Source organism: Sorex fumeus, unplaced genomic scaffold, assembly GCF_029834395.1.
Source record: "Sorex fumeus unplaced genomic scaffold, SorFum_2.1 ptg000047l, whole genome shotgun sequence".
NCBI lineage: Eukaryota > Metazoa > Chordata > Mammalia > Eulipotyphla > Soricidae > Sorex > Sorex fumeus.
In genome coordinates, this window is record NW_026606104.1 from 7,371,431 (window position 1) to 7,393,338 (window position 21,908).

At 42.2% G+C, this 21,908-nt stretch overlaps 1 protein-coding gene and 1 non-coding gene across 2 annotated transcripts; one reads left to right on the plus strand and one right to left on the minus strand.

Annotated features, from left to right (window-relative positions):
- The first annotated feature begins 847 nt into the window (after window positions 1-847).
- DNTTIP2 (deoxynucleotidyltransferase terminal interacting protein 2) lies at window positions 848-14,669 on the plus strand. Its single transcript, XM_056122905.1, has 8 exons — window positions 848-947; window positions 1,919-3,006; window positions 3,283-3,771; window positions 4,944-5,082; window positions 7,011-7,106; window positions 8,422-8,586; window positions 11,096-11,205; window positions 14,498-14,669. Exons 1-8 carry the CDS (start codon window positions 876-878, stop codon window positions 14,589-14,591), a joined length of 2,253 nt encoding a protein of 750 aa, XP_055978880.1. The 5' UTR covers window positions 848-875; the 3' UTR covers window positions 14,592-14,669.
- Window positions 14,670-21,577: 6,908 nt separating this feature from the next.
- TRNAR-UCU (transfer RNA arginine (anticodon UCU)) lies at window positions 21,578-21,662 on the minus strand. Its single transcript is given in 2 exon segments — window positions 21,578-21,613; window positions 21,626-21,662. It is a non-coding gene; the product is annotated as a tRNA-Arg (tRNA).
- Between the last annotated feature and the right edge of the window lie 246 nt (window positions 21,663-21,908).

Genomic DNA, 21,908 nt, shown 5'->3' on the forward strand with positions numbered 1-21,908 from the left:
CATATGCTCCCCTGAGCACCACCAGGAGTAATTCCTGAGTGCAGAGCCAGGAGTAACCCCTGTGCATCACCAGGTGTGTTCCAAAGAGCAAATAATAATAATAATAATAATAAATAAATTGTTGTACCAGTATGACACTAATACCCAATACCAGTGAAAACGGGTCAGGAAGACTGGTCAATGGTTGGTCAATGGTGTGGGAGATGGATGTTAAGATAAAGGATCCACTGTGACAGCACTAATTAGAAATGGTAACTTCTGGACAAGAACTAAATCTTGAAAGCAGGTAAAAGGACATACATGATAATATTTCAGCCTCTATATCTCAAACCATAATGCCTAAAATGAGAGAGAGAAAATAAGAGTGAGAAGAGAGGTGCCTGCCGTAGAGGCAGGCTGGGGTGGGGGGGGGGTGGCTTTAAGGGGTGGGAAGGAAACTGGGGATGCTGGTGCTGGGAAATTACACCGGTGGAGGGATGGGTGTTGGAACACTATATATAACTGAAACGCAATCAGTTTTGTACAATTTTGTAATGCTCTATCTCAAATAAAATTAATTTAGAAATTAATCAGAAAAAGAAAAGAACTGCTGTACAAACGAGAAGGCAGGCTCCGTTCTCCCATCCCTTGTCTTCTGTGAGTCCGGCCATCCACGCACAGACCGTCCGCTCCAGCAGGTCGGTGGCTGCACGAGCCTCTGAGAGCGAATCCGGGGAAACCCACACAGCTCTGGCCTGGGCGAATGGGACGGAGCCAAGTACAAACTCTCGCGAGTTCCGAGACTGCGCGCAAAATCCGCGCGACGCTGCTATGACACACTTCCGGGGCGCCAGCAAGCCGGCGCCTGCCTGGTTAGCTGCCGGGAAGCCGACAAGATGGTGCTTACCAGGTCGGCGGGGTCTCGGGCCAGCATCCAGAGAACGCTGGCGGAAAACTCAAGGCCGAAGGTAGGAGCCGAGAGGTCCCTCCTTTTCTGCTCGCTGCTTCTACGGCGGCGCCAGGGAACGAGGCAACACCAGGATCCGGGCGGGTGCGCTGGAAGGGCCTGAGCATGCGGTGCGGGGCTGCACGGGACCGGCCCGGGCTTCTACTGGTTTCTTCACTCCGCACTGTGGGGTCTGTAGACAGCACTTGTTGGGAAGCACGGAGGTGACGGCTGGGGCCCTTGGGCTCCGTGGCGCTTTCATTTTGCTGCTGCTGTTGGGTTTGGGCCACCATGGGTTAGCCAGTGTGTTTGGAGAAAGACGCCCCTTTTTCCACGCGGGACACGCAGGCCTTGGCTGGGTGACGCCGCCGGGACGCCCGTCGCTGCTTGTTTCTGGTGGCAGGGCGTAAACTCAAGAGTGTCGGTGAAAACCCTTCGGTGTCAGTCTTTAGACTTAAGCAGGCTCCACATTGTCTTGAGACAGCGATTCAGGAGTATCTTGGATCTCAGGTTGCGATTCCCCGCCACTCAGATCGGGGAGGGGAGCCGCTGAACATATTTTGACCGGAGGTGAAGATTTCTTCCTTTTTTCAGCGATTGGTTTTGCTTCCCGTCGTTAGGCAGGGCGAATGAGGCAGAGTCCTGCAAAAGCTAGTCAGATACAGGATTTTAAGTTGTGGGATTCCCAACCTCCATCCCCATGTCTGGTGTCGTGGTTGCATTTGTGTTTTGTTTACTGCGTTTTTTTGAGTGACTTTTTTATTCTTTGTTGAGGGTTACAGGGCAGCGCTAACAGCCCCTTAACCTTCGTTGGTGGTGGGTTGATGTTGTGTCTGTGGTGCTCACATACCTAGCAGCACTGCTCAGAGGTTTGAATACAGTTAGTTGCAATGCTTGGACACTAACTTGCTTCTAAAGCACTGCATGCTAATTTTGACCTTGAACACTCACTTAAACCCTTCCTGAAGAGCAGTATTTTCTTCTGGCTTACAGAATTCTGCAGCTAAAAGAAATGAAGTACATCCAGATGATGGGAAAGAAGCTCGATCTAATGATCCAAGAACTGCTGAATCGCAGGTTCAGACCACTGAGAAACAAAGTCCAATTCCTAGAATTCCTCCTAGATCCGAAATGAGAAAGAGCAGAAATACAAGTTCTCAACTAGAAATGACCAAACCATCTACTGGCGGAGAGATCTCTGAAGCAGAGTCAGATTGTTCCTCTGTGTCTGAGGTTCAGGAGACCTTTTTAAGAATAACTAGGAGAAGGCAGATTTTAGTTGTATGCCCCCGGACGCCTCACGTGAGGAAAAAGGTGAAAGACGCTCCTATAAGTCAGTCTAATACTGAGGAAGTCGTCTCTGAAGCAGAATCACATACTTCAGGTATCTCTAGAATTGTGACCCCAACAGTAAAATCTACAAGAACTAGAAGGAAGGCCAAATCCTTAATAAAGCCAAGTCAAGAATCATATGTGGAAGCAATTTCTGATGCTGAGTCATCTTGCTCAGATGTTTCTTCATTTTCTGGAATTGCAACTAGGAGAACAACTAGAAGTATGCAGAAATTACAGCCTAATGAACAAAATAGAGTACTAAGAAATGAAAAGCAAAGCAAAGATACACCTGTGAAATCAAGAGACTCAGATACCAGACAAACATCTCATGATTGTGACTCTGAATTTCTCAGAAATTCAGGGAAAAAGCTATCCGGACAAAAATGCCAACTTCTTACTACGGGAGGGGGGAAAGAAGCTAATGATGCACCTCTTAAAGAAATACCACATCAGAATTCTAAGATTTTAGATGAAGAAGCCAAAGAAGTAATAGATGGTAAAAAAGAAATTAATGTGAAGAATTCTCAGTTAAAGAATCAATCTGAACTTAACAATACTAGCCTTCAACAATTAATTTCTCAGAGGCATTCAACCCCCACAGATAGCAAAATCACACCAGAACCCTCAAACTCAAGCTGTACGACTATAATGAAGTCATTAGCTAAAACATTTGAAACCAAAATGAACAGAGGGTATGATGAAAGAATGAGCACTATGAAATCAAGTGACTTGAAAGAATTGGATAAGCATGGGAGTGGTGAAGAAATGGATGGGAGTGGGACTGATGAAGAAGTGGATGAGGGTGGGAGTGATGAAGAAGCGGAGGAGGGTGGGAGTGATGAAGAAGCGGAGGAGGGTGGGAGTGATGAAGAAGTGGATGAGGGTGGGAGTGATGAAGAAGCGGAGAAGGGTGGGAGTGATGAAGAAGCGGAGGAGGAGGGGAGTGATGAAGAAGTGGAGGGTGGGAATGATGAAGAAGTGGAGGTGGGTGGGAGTGATGAAGAAATGGAGGTGGGGGGGAGTGATGAAGAAGAGTGTACAATAATAGATGTTGGTGAAGATACGAATGAAAAAAGGGATACAGATTTTGAGTATGATGCTGAGCTCCACAATTCGAAGTTGGACACACCTCAGGATAAAGAAGATTCTCTTTTGTTAGTTCTCAGCAGTGATGAAAACCAGCAGTCTGAAGACAGTGAGGATGAAGAGGACACTGTGTGTTTTGTTGACAGTTGTGGTCAGCAGGAATCATTAACTAGAGACTCTGAAAATATGTCATGTGACAATGCCTTATTTGTAATTGATAAAACTCCTGGATTGAGTTCTGATAAAAATTTTTACTTGGATGAGGAAGACAAGGCAAGTGACGTTGCCACTGAGGAAGAAAGAGATGAGGAAGAGAGAGAGGGGGATAAGGATGACGAGAGTGAAGAATCATCAGACCATGACCTAAGTAAAGATAGTGAGTTTAGCGATGAAGATGATTTACTCAATAACACAAAGTCTAAACTGTAAGTTCTTCCCCTTTTCCCCAGTAACTTTGATACATCAAGTTGTTATTTATTGTAAAAAAAAATGGAATCGAAAATATGCCATGGGATCACCTGTAATCTTACCTTATCGTTTGTTTATTTTTGGGTTTTGGGCAAACAACTGCTCAGAGCTTAATTCTTGCTCTGCACTTAGGGATCACTCTTGGTGGTGCTTGGGGGACCTTAAGGGATGCCAGGGATTAAACCTTATACTAGGCAAGCACCCTATTTACTGTACTGTCATTTCGGTCCTCTATTGCTGGTTGTAAAAAGGTAATATTTGGGCCAGGAGATAGAGCCACAATTAGGGCATACAGCAGACCTGAGGAACGCAGCACCTAGTGACTGTGCAAGCTCACTGAGTGTAACCCTGGAGGCACCCATGCACCTCAGGGCCCAAGCATCCTCAAGCCCTGGCATTCAGCCACCAGCCCTATTGGCTAAGTGTGGCTTCTGGGCCCTCTCCAAAAAAAGCAAAAACAACTCATTGGTTTATAGGGATTAAAAGTTGCCCTTATTTACAAAAAAATAAAAAAAACCCAAACCTAGGTTTGGGTTTTCATCATACCCTCTGTTCATTTTGGTTTTAAAAAAAAAAAAAACCCAAAAAACCCAAACCTAAGTTTGGTTAACTTGAGAATTCACTATAGGAAGGAGAACCTGTCTTTCTCTTTTGTTCTGGAGACAGGTATATTTACTCACTACATGTGAGGTAGCATGAATTGCCAAATGTTGTCTGGTACCCCTCTGTAATTCTTCCATCAGAATCCTTTATGAAGTCCCTTTATGAAATCTTGTCCTTTAAGAAAATCTGGGGAATATATTTGCATGTGTTCCACAAAAGTTTGTTTTATTTTTTATTTCCAAGAATTCTAAATGATTTTTTAAATGTAATATTTTTGTGTATATGTGGTGCTGGGGATATCATGCTTGCAAGGCATACATTTTAACTACAGAGCCATATCCCTTACCAATAAAAAAGATACATATATTTTTTTAATTGACTGGGATTGTAACTTACATGCTTTGCATGTGTGAGGTCCCAAGTTCCATCTCTTCTAAAACAAAAATTGTATACGTTCTTTAGTTTCTGTTTGATCTAATTGATCACTTAATTACTTCATCATCTAATTAATCATTTTTTCTTTCAGCCTGAAGTTGACAAGCAGCAGCATAGACCCTGGTCTAAGTATCAAGCAACTAGGTGGTTTATACATCAACATAAATGCAGATAAACTACAGTCAAATAAGAAAACCCTGACACAAATTAAGGAAAAAAAGAAAAATGAGGTAAATTATATAACGTCCCAATTGGTTTTCACAGTGCTGACCTAATCTCGTCCAAAAATGATTAGTCCTTGGTAAAGGACCTAATTTTCTACACTGTGGTGGCTTAAGGTATTCTGATTATTTCCCTTGCAAATCTTTTTTATTTTTCTCAGGCCACACCCCTTGGTATTGGGGATGGAGGTGGGAGGGATATTTAGCCCCCTGCATGCTGGAGACCAGGCTTAAGACTGTCAAGAGCAAGCTTGGAATAGCTTCTTACCACCACTGCATGCAGCCCCAAAACAAAATGCAAGCCGTCTTTTTAAAAAAAAGCTTGAAAAATAAACACAGGATCACTATTGCCATTGGACCCACCAGTTATCACAAGGTTGTATTTCTTGTGTTAAATTGCTCTACTTTTTATGTTCACCAGGGATCTAATTGGCTGTATTAAATGGTTACTAAATATGTTAGCATCCTTTTCTAGCAAGTAGAAAGATTCTGCAAGGGTAGTTCTTAAGATAGAAAATTTCTGTAGTCAGAGGGTGGGACAAGAAGAAAATTACTGGGGCCAGGGAGATAACTCGGTGAGCTAGAGTGCATGCTTTAAATTTAGGAGCCCCAGGTTTGAGCTTTTTTGTTCTCCCAGCATCTAGGTGTAACAAATAGGAAAAAGATTTCTTTCTGATACCACCTTCCCTTAGGGAAAGTCAGGGAGTTCTTTTGCAGGTTTCTCTCTGATACGCTAACATTAAAGCCCTAGAGAGGCTAATTCTGCTATTTGCTCAAAGGTGTTAATCTGGGGAACCATCTGATAAACCATCCATCCTGAGCCATTTTTAAAAATTATTTTATTTGGCTTTTGGGTCAGGGCTTACTTATGACTCTGTTTAGGGAGCACTCCTAGAGGTGCTCATGGTACCATATAAAGTGCCAGGGATTGAACCTGACGTTCCCAGGTACCACTTCAGTGCCAGGGATTGAACCTGACGTTCCCAGGTACTATTTCACAATGTTTCCTGGTTTCCTAATGATGTTTACAGGTAGACCATGACTAGGTCTTGATCTTTTTTTTGGCGGGGAAGCAGGGCACACCTAGCAGTACTCAAGGGCTCCTCCAAGCTCAGAGTGCCCTGTTTTACTTTTTAGGTTGTTCCTTCTCACTCTTCTAGGGTTTTGGTTTCACAGAATTTATTTGCTTGATCATCGGCTTTTTGAACATGCATCCAAAGCTTTTGAGAGAATACAGTGGCATTATTTTCACCTAAAAACAGAATGATTCTGGGGCTGGATCTGTCGCACAGTGGGTAGGGCGTTTGCCTTGCACGCAGCCAACTCGGGTTGATTCCCAGCATCCTGTATGGTTCCCTGAGCACCACCAGGAGTAATTACTGAGTGCAGAGCCAGGAGTAACTCCTGTGAATTGCTGGGTATGACCCCCCCCCCCAAAAAAAAAAAAACTGATTCCTCCAAAAAGTACTTTGGAATGTACTTTCAGAGCTGTAGTTCCTTACCAGAGAAAGAACCTGCTAAAGGAGCCACTGTTGTAATTCAGGTTCTAGAACAATGGTGTTCTAGAACTGAGTGTTAGCCCCCCAAGTGTTATTAATCCAGGTCAACAACAACTTATGTGTATAACACACACCCTTGGCTGAAGTCTGTGGCCAACTTTGGCTATGAGACAGAATTTCTGTGTGTCAACTGTTTAGCCGGCTCAGCAGTATTTTCAAGAGTTAGATGATTAAGGCTAAGACCATCAGCATCTGAGGGTCTTAGCCTACACAAGCAAAGTTTAATGTATTTGTAGTAGTACTGTGTGTGTGTGTGTGTGTGTGTGTGTGTGTGTGTGTGTGTGTGTGTGTGTTTTGGGGGGAGGGGGGGTAACTCTAAGCCAAAAATACTTTAAATGATATTTTGATATTTTAAAAGCCGATTTAATGTTTTAATAGCTTCTGCAGAAAGCTGTCATTACTCCTGATTTTGAAAAAAATTACACTGTCCCACCATACCGTGAATCACAGTATCAACTTCAGAAAAAACGTAGGGTGAGTATGGTGACTCTTAATTACAGCGTTTGTTTTACTACTTATTTTCCATTGGTAAAAGAAAGTTACTATAGAATTCTAGGGATCCTTGACATATACTTACATAAACTTGCTTCTGGAGATTTCATAGCATGGGGATGCACTGAGTAGTGTTTCATTTGACTTGTAACTGCACCAAAGGTTACAGTCACTGCCCTCATCTATTAAATCTGCTGTTTCAGCTAATAACCATAAAGAAGTTACCAAGAGCTTGAAGGAAACTGGAGGGTAGTGCTCAAATAATGCTTGGTCACTATCATCGCACGTTCTAGCACATGGCAGGCACTCGGTATTTGTTCCGCCAGTGATGCATACGAAGCAAATACCTTTCTAGGAATTTCCAAAACAAGCAATTTTAATTTTAGAAACACCAGTTTCTGGACTATAAGAGTAACTAGTAAAAGTGTTAATATCACTTGGGGGTTCAACTATTATAGATGAACCCCCAAAGTGAAAGCATTTGCACAAGGTGCCACTGTAGATGGTATGAGGGACCATGCAGTATTGGTGACTGAACCTGGGTTTCCCTCATGTAAGTGTGTGTTCCAGCCCTTCATGCTATCTTCCCGGCCCACTGAAAACATTCTCCCATGTTATATCTTATATAAACTTGGTTTTTTGCACAGTAAAAGTTGAAGCTAATGAGTTATTTCTCAGCAAGTTTGTACATTTTGCTAAAATACCAAATGCTGAGGAACCTTCATATATGAAGCTGATGATGTGGTGCCAAACCATAGAAAACACTCATGATTTGATTCCTTTTATGAAAAATTACTCTGGAGACTAACCCATCCTATAAAATAAATTAGCTCATTTGTTTTTTGGGAGATGATGTGTTGGGGGTATACATAGCACTCTGGGGGGTTACTACTTTAAAATTGAGGTTCTGTAGTTTACAATGCTTTTAATAATATCCTATGCACCTAATTCTCACACCACCCCCATCACCACTGTTCCCCCCTCCGTCTCCCAAGGACCCCACAACTCCCTGCTCCCAGGATCCCTGTCCCCCCAAATCAGTTGTGTAGACCAGTTCTACCATTATGTTGCCTTTGGATCTTTTTTACTACCTTCCTGTGTATCTTTAAGTTTAGGGATCACTTCTGGTGGGGGTGGGAGGGACGACCATGTAGTTCCCAGGATTGAAACTACTGAGATCCCACTTAATCATGTTTTTAATTCATGTGAGTTTCTGTGTGTTTGGGGGTTGTTGGGGGAGGGGAGTGTATAATTTATACTCTGGTGGTTAATTATTTTTTTAATATCTGAATTTCAGAAAGAAAAACAAAAAACAGCAGGTGATGGCTGGTTTGGCATGAAAGCTCCAGAATTGACAGATGAATTAAAAAATGATCTCAAAGCACTGAAGATGAGAGCTAGCATGGACCCAAAAAGGTTTTACAAGAAAAATGACAGGGATGGCTTCCCCAAATACTTCCAGGTATGAAGTACACAGAATTGTAGTGGTCATATTCTATGGATTTTAGTTTGGAAAGAGCTTTTTGTTTTCTCTTAAAATAGATGAGCATTTATGATGCAAATGTCTAGTATGTTTTTTATCTGTTTAGGGTAAAGCCTGGTTAGACAGGCACTATTTTATAAAGATTTTCAGTGTAGAGAGACTATTGCAAATGCTCACTGGATTACCATACCACCTGAATTTCCATATCAAGGTAATGTACCCTTTATGAATAGTACTAATCTCAGCAAGAGTCCTTGAATAATGAAGGCAGAAAGAAGGAATCATTTGTAACAAACTTTTATTTCAAGATAGAGAAATTAAATAAATTATTTCATTAAATTAAAATTCTCGGTTAAATTCTAAAAGTGCTAAAAGTTGATCTTCCGTGTGCATTGTAGTATACTGTCCTCCTGTTATTCATCGATTTGCTCTAGCGGGCACCAATCTCCAGTCTGAGACTTGTTGTTACTGTTTTTGGCATATCGAATACATCACAGGGAGTTTGCCAGGCTTGTGTGCGGGATACTCTCAGTAACTTGCCAGGCTCTCCGAGAGGGGCAGAGGATTCAAATCCGGCTCTGCTGCGTGCAAGTCAAACGCCCTACCCACTGTGCTATTGCTCCAGCCCTTCAATGTGCATTCAAAAGAAAATCTAGTTGATTCATACTCTAGTAGCTCTTTGGTTTTTGTCTTTGTTGTTCTTATTTGTTTGTTTGCTTGTTTGTTTTTTACCCTTTGTTTTTTTTTTTTTACCACGTCCAGCTATGCCCATCCAGGCCTTGCTCCTGGCTCTGCACTCAGGAATCACTCCTGGTAGGCAAAGGGGACTAGATGGGGAACCAGGATCAAAGCCAGATCAGCCAAATGCAAGGCAAACACCCTGCCCGCTGCACTAACGTTCTGACCCCTACTCTTTAAGTACATTTTGTCCTTGACTGCATTTCTTACTACTCATCCTAATTATTCAGTAGTCCTGCTTCTAGGGCTGCTCTAGTTTTGTCTGTCCTCCACATTGTAGCCAGCCATCTGTTTTAAAACATCTGTTCGTTATATCTTTCATTGATATCATGAACATCATAAAGAATCAGTGTGAGTAACACATTTAGTGGTACCTATACTGATTCTTTATGGGCTTATAAACACTTAATATAAACCCTCTTGATTGGCACCCAAGTCAGTTCACCAGACTTTTTTTAGTCCCCTAGTTTAATACCTGATTAGACAAGCACTGTTATGTACAGTTTTTCAGTGTAGAAAGACTTGGTTCTAGCACATTTCATCTACTTGGTCTTCTCAGAATAAACAGACTAAGGGGATTCTTTCTTTACATGGAGTTGACCCTACAGTGAATGCTTGCTTAAAGAAATTTTACCTAGAGGCCGGAGAGATCATACAGTACCTAAGGTTCTTGCCTTGCACATGGCCTATCCAGGTTCGATCCCACATGCCTTACGGACTCCTGAGTGCAGAGCCAGAAATAACATTTTGAGCATCACCAGATGTGGCACAAAAAAAAGAAAAAAAGAAAATAGAAATTTTATCCAGTCAGCAGCTAGAATAGTACAGCTACATAGTACAGCAAGTAAGATGCTTGCCTTTCATGTAGCCTATCTGGGTTCTATCCCTAGCACCAGGTTCAATCCCCTGAGTCCACCAGAAGTAAGCTTTGAGTACCACTGAATGTAGGCCAGAAAAAAATTTTTTATCCAATCTAATCCAAATTAAAATGTCTTCCTATGCAAAACCCCTTAGGTAGGTTTTTAGTTTGTGTGTGGATCTCCCATAGTACTGGGTTTGTTACTGTCTGGGACCAGATGGGTTTTGGTTTTAATTGTGGTTGTTGTCTTGTTTGTTTGGGGGCCACACCCTGAGGTGCTCAGGGAAAACTCCTGGCTCTTCACTCGAGCTTGAGGACCATAGGGGATGCCAGGAATTGAACCTGGGTCCCTGGGTTGGCTACATGCTAACAGGCGTTCTACACACTGTATTCTCTGGCCCCCTGGGCTTTGTTTTTGTTTCCTTGACACCTGGCATGTTTGCCTAGTAGGCACTTTGTTCAGTGTATAAACAAATGCAGGAAAGTCACTAAGTATTTACAGATACATTGATCCAAGAGCTCAAATGGGTATGTGGTAGAATTTGTGCCTATTTCATTGAATTGTAAAAGTAAAGCAAAACAATACATGTTTTGGTTTTCTATAAATTTTTTTTTTGTCAAGAATTTACTCTGCTACTGCTAAATGATATGAAAAGGAATTTTGGATCTACTGTAAACTTAATGAAGAAATGTCATTAGTGGGACCAAATGTGCAGATCGAATAGGCTACTTTTGTTTTAAAAGATGGCATACCTAATTTTAATACTGATATAATACAAGCTTATTTTCCATTTCTGTTCCTTTCTGTAAATATCTTTTTTACAGCTTCCCTGAAATAAACAAACTTGTCATACAGCTGTTCAGTGACCTATTTCAATAATTTTTTTATAGATTGGAACCATTGCTGACAATCCAGCTGACTTCTACCATTCACGAATTCCCAAGAAACAGAGGAAGAGAACTATTGTGGAAGAGCTGCTGGCTGATTCTGAGTTCAGAAGGTATCAAACTCTGTTTCACTTTAATATGCATGTTTTCCTTTAGACCAAAGCTTCTTGAAACTTTTTTCCACATGATCTTTTTCAGTTATAAGGGTTGGTGGGGAGTAGGAGTGGGGTGAGGCCCACATCCAGCTATGCTCGGGTTACTCCTAGTGGTGCTTGGGGGACTATATGGGATGCCGGGAATTGAGCCAGGGTCCACTATGTGCAAGACGAGCGGCTTACCCGCTTTACTATCACTCCAGCCCCTCTAAGACACATTTAAAATGAGTTAGCATAATTTCTTTGTTGTTTTTATAGTAGTTGTCTCCCCGCCACACTCACCCCTTCTGCCCACCACAACCCTGATGTTCCACAGCCAACCATCAACCTCAGTTGTTCTATTGTCAGAGCCCGAGGTTTTATTTTCAGTTAACCATTGTCCATTTCTAGTAGATTCCTTTTTTTTTTTTTTTAATTTAAACTTATTTAGAAAGATGTGAGGGGAGAGAAAGTATATATTCAAGAGAGAATATGGGGATTCTCCAGAGTGGAAAAAACCAAGAGACATAGAGACGAGTGAGTTGCATACATGTTTAAGGAAGATCATGAGCTTGAAGAGCCACTAATAATTTGTTAATAGCAGTATGGTGTACATTTTGCATGGGATAATTATTGGGGGTATAGTTCTGTCGGATATTTAACAGCATCTCTAGCTTCTAACCTCTGTCCACCACTGTGTGTCAGTGGCACCATTCTCCCATCCCGTTCATGACCATAAAAATGTTTTAGACATTTCCCAGTGTGTCCTGCAGGACAGATGAATCCCAGGGTAGCACTTAGGTTAGTGCCTCTACTTCAGAGGGAAGCATGGAGGTATTTAACTCGAAGAGGAGGAGTCTGTTAGGAGACTGAGACAGAGTAGTGAAGGGTGTTGGAGAGAGGTCAGTGGAGGGGTACTAAAAATGTAAAAATTTTGTTTTAAGCCTTCTATTCTGCTCAAAAATGTTCAACAGATTTGATGAATCATTGTGGAGGGCAAAGGGCAACCTGCTTCACTCTATATAAAAATTCAAATGTTACTGGGCCAGAAAGATAGTACCATGGGTAGGTCTCTTGCTTTACACACAGCCAGCTCAGGGAAGTCCCTGGCATCCCGTGTGGACCCAGGAGCACCATCAGGAGTAATTCTTGAGCATTGTCGGATGTGACCAAAAAGGGAAGGGGGGAAAAAATCAGATATTTTCTTTTTGAGATATCCTCACAGACCAAGCCAGGTTGATGACATCACAACACCCTGTGGACCAGTCCTAGAAAATGTATATATATAAATATTAACCATCACAGGTTATTACTCAGAGATTTTAAGTGAGAAACAAATATACAAATACTACTAGCTTTTTTAATGCAACTTGAGGCTGTATGATTTTTATTTCTGTTGTTTATATAAATTGACTCAGTAAAATTCGTATTTTCTACTTGCCACATAAATGTGTATACCACCAATGTGAAATACTAAACCCATCCATCTGTAAAAATGTTTTAATCCCTCTTTAACATCCTCAAGAGATTTTAATAGTTTAACTCACTGAGTATATTTAATGTATCATCATTTTGGGGGGGAGTCACACCCAGTGATGCACAGGTGTTACTCCTGGCTCTACACTCAGGAATTAACTTCTGGCGGTGCTTGGGGGATGATATGGGATGCTGGGAATCAAACCCGGGTCAGCTGTGTGCACGGCAAATGTCCTACCCACTGTAATATCACTCCAGTCCCTGGTATGAGACTGAACAAATAATTTCAAAAATAGGGAAGAATGTCAGCTTAATCTTAGCTTTAGTGCAGGTTTGAATTATATAACCAAAAAAAAAAATGCTTTCGAACAAAGACTGTTATGTTTAGGGAATTTGGGGGCAAAGGGTTTGGGCCACATACTCAGGGCTTACTCCTGGCTCTAGGGTGCAAGGCAAATGCCCTATTGACTGTATTGTTACTCTGGCCCTGTTTAGGGATGGGGCGGTGGCGAGGAGGTACACCTCGGAATACTTAGGGACTGGCTCTGCAGTCAGAAATTACTTCTGGTGGTGCTCAGGAGACCATATGGTATGCTGGGGATTGAACCCTGGTCTGCCATGTGTAAGACAAGTGCCTTATTGGCTGTAGTATCTCTATAGCCCAGTTTAGGGAATATTTGACTTTTCCTATTTACTGATGGCCCTTCTTTAAAATATTGGGAGTTCTAACTACTGCATCATTTCTGTAATAAATTATGCTTATGGCTTTTCTAAAGCCCACTGGAGAAAAGTTTGCAGTATGTGGCAATAGTTCTTTGCTCTAAGGATTCTGTTAATCTCTTTTAAACAAAAAAATGTTTTTGATTTGTGTTTTGGGCCAAACCCAGCGGTGTTGAGTGCTTGCTTCTTATTCTGGCTGGCACTGGAGACCATATGGAGTGCTGGGGATCGGATCTGGGTCAGACATGTGAAAGGCAAGCTGTACTCTCTCTGGCTTGAAATGCTTAAAAAATTATTGAAGGTCTGGACCAGAGAAATAGCTCAAAGGGCTGAACATATACACTATATAAGGAAGCCTGGTTCTGTCTCTTTTACCACATGAGTGGACTGACCGCTAAGCACCACCAAGTATGGCCTAAAACAAACCAAAAATTATTGAAAATTTAAGGAACTTTGTTTCGTGGATTAGTTGTCAATATCCTAACTTAAATTCAAATGAAGGAACTTTAAATTATATTCATTTCAAAATATTTCAAATGTTAGTAGATACTTCCATGAACAAGAGTATAAATAATCCTCTTAAACTCTTTGGCTTAGACATTTAGAGCCTCGATTTGCTTCTGCATCATTCTGCTAAGAGACCACACAAATAATTGTCTCTGGAAAACTTCACCATGTATGAGAGTGAAAAGGCTATTGATAACCTGGTGTTCTTATGAAAATAGGCTTATCTGTAATGACCCCTTGAAAGGTTCTCATTCATATACCAGACTTTGAAAATCATTGGTCACTCATGTTTCTTCAGGTTCTAAGAAATAAATGTGTGTTTTCAGGTAATTTTTAGATTTTTTTTTGTTGTTAAGTGTTTTATGTACTTCTACCAAAAGTGAAAAGAATTTAACAACATCTGGTAACAGTGTAGTGTGTGGGTCTCTAGTGGCTCCATTTTCAGATGTAAATAGACTTAGAAGCTTATTTGCTTCTTCACACATAAATATATACACAGAGGCCACCTTAACATCTCCTGTCTGGCATGTGATTCATTAGAACTGAAATGTTTGGTTTTCCGTTTTAGATATAACCGAAGGAAGTATGCTGAGATCATGGCTGAGAAAACAGCAAATGCTGCAGGAAAGAAGTTTCGGAAGAAGAAGAAATTTCGAAATTAAACTTTCCCAAGCAAATCACAGTCTCCTCATTATTTGTTACTAATTCTGTTTTTGAAGACTAATGCCATCGCATAAATTAAAATAGAACCATCCTTTCACATAGAGCTTTTATTGGTTAAGACAATTGAGACCAATCACATGCCCATTGCAACAAAAATAGCTCTGTCTACAAAAGACCCAGTTGTGCTTAATAGACCTTTGGTTCTTCCTTAACGCTGGGATTTGAGTGCAAGGCCTGGCACATGCAAGGCAGGTGCTCTACCACTGAGCTACATTTGGAAAATATAAAGATTGCTGACATATTCAGAAAAGAAATACAATCCACTATATCTTGTAGTCAATGTGTAAACTGTGTTTTGTGGAGAGAGTAGGCAGAAAATACCCTTTTTCCAGCTTCGAGTGCAGATCTAGGTAATTGGAGAGGTTAGGATCCTGTTGCCAACATAAAATAGTCTGAATATTTGACAAAGCTACAATGAAGAAAAAGATTTAAAATATAAGACATGCTAAGAAAGTTTGAGTTAAATGTAGAAACAGCAAAGGAGATCTTTTTCTTACTTGACAATTGAACAGGAAGAAATTAGAATATATCAAGACACAGTATTGTGTTCCAGATGAACTAGTATTAAATCAATATTTTATCTGGACCAGGAAGCAGTGCCCCAGCATATCTAAAGTGGCACAGGTGTGCGTGCTGGATAAGCTATTATGGGGGCACACAAGGAGTATTGGGCATTTCTTGTTGCTTCCTCTATTCTATATGGTGGCCCTTCCTTAAAATTTCAGTAAATATGAGATCTTGTGGTTCATTTAGGAATAAAAACAACCTAATAGAAGAACTGGTATTCATGGGTAGAATGAAGTATACATATCTAGGCTTCTTATGGAAATACTTGGTGACTGGTGATGGGACTCAACGGTAGGTCTCTCATGGGTGAGTTAAGTGGATCGATCCCTGGTATTGCAAGAAAAATATTAAGCACTATTAAGTTTTGCCTTCTGGATAAATGAACCTGTTAAAATTTTCAGAAAACACTACGGACATTTCTATTTAGTTTGGGGACTGGTAGACACCCATCAGTGCTCAGGTGTCACTCCTGACTATGCACTCAGGAATCACTTCAGGGGGCCATGTGGGACACGGAATCCAATCCTGGTCAGCTGCATGCAATACAAGTACCCTATCCACTGTACTATCACTTCAGTCCCCAGACATTTCTTTGGCTTCTGATACTAAAGTTGCCAATTATTTCATTTTACTGTCTCTTCGCAGGCAATCGAAGACATTTTTCTCAGGCTTAAGGCATCTGATTTTCATGTTGGCTCCTGACACGTGAATACTAGAACAGGCTGAATATTTTTATTCAAACCTTCAGCTGAGGCCAATACGTGCAAAAACTAGCACGTTTTATAGGAAACCCAGGTGAGCCACCACTTAATCTTTACACAGTCACGCAGGAGCTTTCTGGAATAAAGGCATCAATGGGAAAAAGAACACTACCTTACTGTCAAGTCCAGCTCTGGTTCAGAACTTCAGAGATTCTCACATTATTTTGAATAATTAAATTTAATACTCCTAGACTTTCATTCTGCTGGATTCCTTTATAAAATGTGCACTTTTGTGAGCCAATTTAGTAGAGTATCAATATTGTAAAGGTCAGATGAAAGTCTTAGTTCCTTTCCGTGTTTGTATTTGTCTTGCTTTTTAAAGCAAAGCAACTCTATTTACATAGGTTTTAAATGGGGCTGGAGAGATAGTACAGCAGGTAGGGTGTTTGCCTTGCACACAGCTTACCAGAGTTTAATCCCTGACACCCACTAGGGTTCCCCTGAGCGCAGGTAGTGGTGATTCCTGAGCACCGAACCAGAAATAAGCCTTGAGCACCACTGGTGTGGCCCAAAAACCAAAATTCTTCAATGATTGGTTTACTATTAAACTCTGTTCAATATTTTAGGGCTTCATTAGGATGCAAGAAGTACTTCATGTCAACCGAAGAGCATACATAGGGGTCCAGAAGATGACTGGAAGGACTGGAGCATATGACATCCTAGGTCTATATGGTCCCGGGTATCAACATGGATGGCTAAAACAGAGTGACCAATGGGTCCATATTGACCAAAAAAAGGTCTGATAGGGTACAATAAGATTGACTGAAGCATGAAATCACAAGTTTACAGTCTTTAAAGGTAAGACCTATGCATTAGGTATTAGTTATGCTTTGTTGCATTTTTTTCGGGGGAGACACCCACTCTGTACTTGGGGCCCAATATCTTATCTTTAGCTCATGTTCTCGCCACTGCAGAAGATTACAGTCTCTTCTCCACACACTACTCCAAATATCCTGCAAATGAAGTCTTTCACTTGGCACGTGATTTTCAAGATTTATTCTTGTTGCAGCATGAATCAGTATTCTTTTTTACTGCAAAAGAATGTATTATTAACACAAATATACCTTCTTAAATTCTCCAGTAAACTGAATGACTAGGGTTTGTCTGCTTCCTGGCTACTATAACCAATTGTATAAATTTTTGTATGAACCTATTTTCAGTTCTCTTAGAAACTGCTGGGTAATATAGTAACACTACATTTTACTTTTGGCACAATTATCAAACCAGCATTCCAGAGGGATTGCATCATTTTACATCTCCACTGGCAATATTTGAATTTAATTTCTCCATATTCTCACCAGTGCACATTATTTTTATTAGTTTTTGTAGGCATTTAAATGTGGAATCTCATTTTGATTTTAAACTTTTTTTTTTTCTTTTTGGGTCACACCTGGCGATGCACAGGGGTTACTCCTGGCTCTGCACTCAGGAATTACCCCTGGTGGTGCTCAGGGGACCATATGGGATGCTGGGAATCTAACCCGGGTAGGCCGCATGCAAGGCAAACGCCCTACCCGCTGTGCTATTGCTCCAGCCTCTAAACTATTTTTAAAATAGTTCCTAACAGATATGCATTGTATTCAATTATATGGCTCTACCACACTTTGATCTTCACAGAGATCATCACTGGTAGTTTAGTCTGAGGACTGGATAGAAATTTATTCAAAATATCAAAAACTGAGGCCTGACAAGTAGTACAACAGGGTGCTTGCTTGCATTTGACCTATACAGGTTCAATTCCCGGCAGCCCTGAGCATTGCCAGGAGTAATTCCTGAATGCAGAGCCATGCACTAACACTGAACATCGTTAGGTGTGATCCAAAAACTAAAATTTTTAAAAAATAAAAAAATCTAGGGGCTGGAGCAATAGCACAGCAGGTAGGGTGTTTGCCTTGCACGCAGCCGACCCTGGTTCAATTTTCAGCATCCCATATGGTCCCCCAAGCACCGCCAGGAGTGATTCCTGAGTGCAGAGCCAGGAGTAACCCCTGAGCATCGCTGGGTGTGACCCAAAAAGCAATAAATAAATAAATAAATAAACTTTCTATACACAAACCATAACCAGCTAAAAAATATAACAAAAGAGTCCAACAAAAATAAAAATCTAAGAATTAGGTTAACAAAAAATTCAAGACACAGAAAAGAAAACTCTTCATATATTTATTGGGGAGAGCACAGGCAGATGTACTGCGCTCAGGGAACCATATGGTGCCCTCCAGCCCTTGGAACTATGTCCCCAATTCTAATGAAAAACATAGATTTCTAAAGAACACAGAAGGGCTGAACAATACAAAAACAGAGACACAGGTTGTTGGTTTTTCCTTTTTTTGGGGGGGGTACACCTGATGGTGTTCAGGGTTTACTCCTAATTCTGTGCTTAGGGATTATTTCCGCTGGGTCTTGGGTACCACTTGGGGTGCCAGGGATTGAATCCTGGTCAGCCATGTGCAAGGCTAGCTCCTAATTCACTATGCTATCTCCCCAACCCTGACAAGAGTAGCTTTTAAAAAAGACTTTCCCTTGCTGCTCTTAAGATTCACCATGATAATTAATTTGATTGTTCCTATATAAGTTGATAAATGACTCCAAATGTTCCCTCATATTAGAGCCACGCTTGCTGTAATGAAAACTGATGTGAAAGCATAACACAGAATTATGGTTCTACCCACAGACCCAACTTCCCTGGGTTCCTATGCTGATTTGCTGCTTCCTTGGATATGTTACTTAACCCTGATGTCTCAGATGACTCTTCCATGAAATATGGAAAAAATACTTCATTGTGGTAACATCTATCTGGTAAGGTTGACAGAAGGATTAAATGCATTCAAATGCACATCACTTAAGTACCTGTTAACACTTTAGTACCTGTTTAACATAGCAAATGCTAAACAAGTATCAACTGTAGTTTGTTGGTTTTTTTTTTTCTGGTGTGTGTGGGGGGATGGGGATGGACCACAGCTGGGGGTGCTCAGGAGTTACTGTTAGCATAACTTGCAGAACCATATGTGGTGCTAAGGATGAAACTGGGGTTGGCAGCGTGCTTGGAAAGCACCTGATCTCCTGTACTATCTCGCTGGCCCAACTGCCAATTATTTTTATCTGATCAAAATGACTCAAGGACAGGCAAGAGAAAAAAGTTTAATTATGAGGGAGGACAGCCCTACTAGGTATTATAACAGCACAGCTGTGTTGAATCAGAATTGGGAAAGATCAGTGGAACAGAGGCTCCAAGTGCATGTGGGAAATTCGAAAATGATCAAGGTGGCATTTCAACTTATTGTAGAAAAGGAGGAAAGTTCATTTTCAGTGAATCTGGGTCAAAACTTAGCATTACTCCTTAAAAATTTAAGTATGAAAATAAAGCCATAGTATTGGAGAGAGACAGCTGAATGGGTTGAGGCACCAGCTTTGCATGAGGGAAGTCCAAGTTCAATCCCTGGAACCGCATGGTCCCATGAACTGCCAGGAGTGAACTGTGAGCACAGAGTAGGAAGAAGTCGATAAGCACTACTACATGTGGCCCCAAAACCAAAATAAACAAAAGCACTACAGTAAAACATGATAAAATCATTTAATAATCTGAGTGCAATATAACTACAAACCTGGAAGTTAGAAAAAATAAAAATCGATAAATTCAAAATATTTCTCTTTTTGGATTTTGGGTCACACCTGGCAGAGCTCAAGGGCAACTCCCAGCTCTGTGCTTAGGGATCACTCCCAGAGCTGCTCTGGGAACCACGTAGAACTGGGGAACCCAGGTATCCTGCAGCCCACTGAGCTATCTCTCTAGAACCTATACATATATTTAGTATAAGATAATTGTGCAATAATAATAATAAAACCTATTACAAATAATAATAAAACCTATTACAAATCTCGGAGAGCCCGGCAAGCTACCGAGAGTATTCGATATGCCAGACACAGTAACAACAAAGTCTCCAATGGAGACGTTACTGGGCCCGCTCGAGCAAATCGACGATCAACGGGAGGGCCTTTACCTTTACCTTTATTACAAATTAATGCTTCTTTTTGGAATATGCTAAGAACTAAAATACCAAAAAAGAAAATGCCTGATGTTGCAGCAGAAAAATGAGCAAAATATGAACAGACAAATCAGAAAAAAATATAAATTATCCAATATGTGAAAATATATTCAGCTTATCTCATGGCAAATGGCATGACTTAAAAAGGATATTTATTATAAGTCAGTCTTTACAACTGTTTGATAACATCTTGGCTGGCATCAAAGAGCATTCCCACATTGCTGGTGAGAGTAATATGGATACTACATTCTCCTAGAGAACAGTGCTGCTGTATCTATCAAAGAGGAATGAAAGACTTGGCGATCCAACTTCCTAGGAAGTTAGCCCAAAGATTTACTTGCACTTGTGTACAAAAATATGAAGCTATTCACTGTAGCCTTGCAATAGGAAAATATTGGACCCCTAAATACCAACTCTTAGGAACAGTTGGACCCTCACGGTGCATACACACAATGGAATAAGGTATAGCTCTACAGTATTAATAAAAGTGCTAGTGTTGGATATTTGCAGTTGTGTTTTATATTTGTGTGTGCGTGTGTGTACATGGAGCCAGGGACTGAACCCAATGCTTCAAACATGGCTCTTCCCCTGAGCCATACCCCTGCCTAACAGGTGTTTAGAGATACAGATCACCAATATCGATAATGTCACTACACCAAGGGCCAGAATATATATATATATATATCATATATATATATATATATTGCCAGATATAAAAATGTTGATGCGTGCATAAAATAAAGTATTTCAAAGAAACCGTTTTCACTAATAGCTCGGAGAGAGAATTACGAGGCTGGGCTCTGGGAGCAACATGACGTATCTTTTCCTGGATGTGGGGGTTTTGCAGTGATTTAAGCGGACAATGAATCTTCGGCTTCTGCAGCTGAATTCAGGCCCTGTACTGAAGTGGAGCGTTGATCTGGCTCCAGGCGAGATGAGGGCCACATCCTTCATGCCTGCAGGAATGGGTCCTCCACCTCCAGGCCCTGAGTCACCTGGATGCAAGCGGAGGGGGCGGGCGTGTCTTCAGATAAACGCCGATTCCCGGGCCCGACCCATGAGCGTTCCGGAGCGACGCCCTGAAATCTGCTTTCCGGCCACGATCCCACGGGGGAATCTCAGCACAGACCACGTTGGGGGAGGGGGGTGTGCGCGAGCAGCGCGGGGGGCGACGGCTCGCGCTCGGCGCGCCCCTTCCTTAGCCGACACCGCCGCGCTGAAGGCCAGGGGAGAGTGAGCACGGGGCGTCGGCTGGCTCGGGTTCGGGGTTCCGGGTCCCGACCCCCGCACGCTCTCGTTTCGGCTAAAACCTGGGGACCTCGCTCCGTGTGGAAGCGGGTTCGGGAGGCGGCCGGACCCCGGCCCGGAGCCACCTGGGAACGGGGAAGAGGAAAACGGCTCAAGGCAAAGACAAAGGGGGCGGCAGGCGCCGAATGCACCATGGGGAAGCGAGGACTCGCAGACGGGGAGAAGGAGAGGCCGGAGAGAAACGATGGGGGTCAGAAGGAAATTACGTGATGGACAAAGAGGGGGCAAGAAAAGGGAAAAAGACTGCGACTCCGCCGGGACTCGAACCCGGAACCTTTGAATGCCTTCAGCCTCTAGAAGTCCAATGCGCTATCCATTGCGCCACGGAGCCACCTGTTGGAGTCCCGGCGCATCTGCCGTGTTAAGCCAGAGGCAACGGCCGGGGCGCCCTCCCCAGCGCCCCTACTGCTTTCCGCGGCCGGGCGGCCGAGGCCGGGACACTTGCCGGCCGGGCAGCCGGTTGCGGGCGCCCACCGTTCCCCCCGCCGGCGGCCGCCGGTCCCCGATTCGAGCGAACCCCGCCGGGTCCTGCAGGCCGGGGAAAGCGCCGCGGCCGCCCGCTCCGCAGCCCGGTCTC

What these genes read in the sequence shown, in the direction of transcription:
- DNTTIP2 (XM_056122905.1), top strand. Translation starts at nt 876, where the DNA reads ATGGTGCTTACCAGGTCGGCGGGGTCTCGGGCCAGCATCCAGAGAACG. An exon ending in CGGAAAACTCAAGGCCGAAG is followed by an intron (nt 948 to 1,918) that starts GTAGGAGCCGAG and finishes TCTGGCTTACAG; the next exon opens with AATTCTGCAGCTAAAAGAAA. An exon ending in GACTTGAAAGAATTGGATAA is followed by an intron (nt 3,007 to 3,282) that starts GCATGGGAGTGG and finishes GGTGGGGGGGAG; the next exon opens with TGATGAAGAAGAGTGTACAA.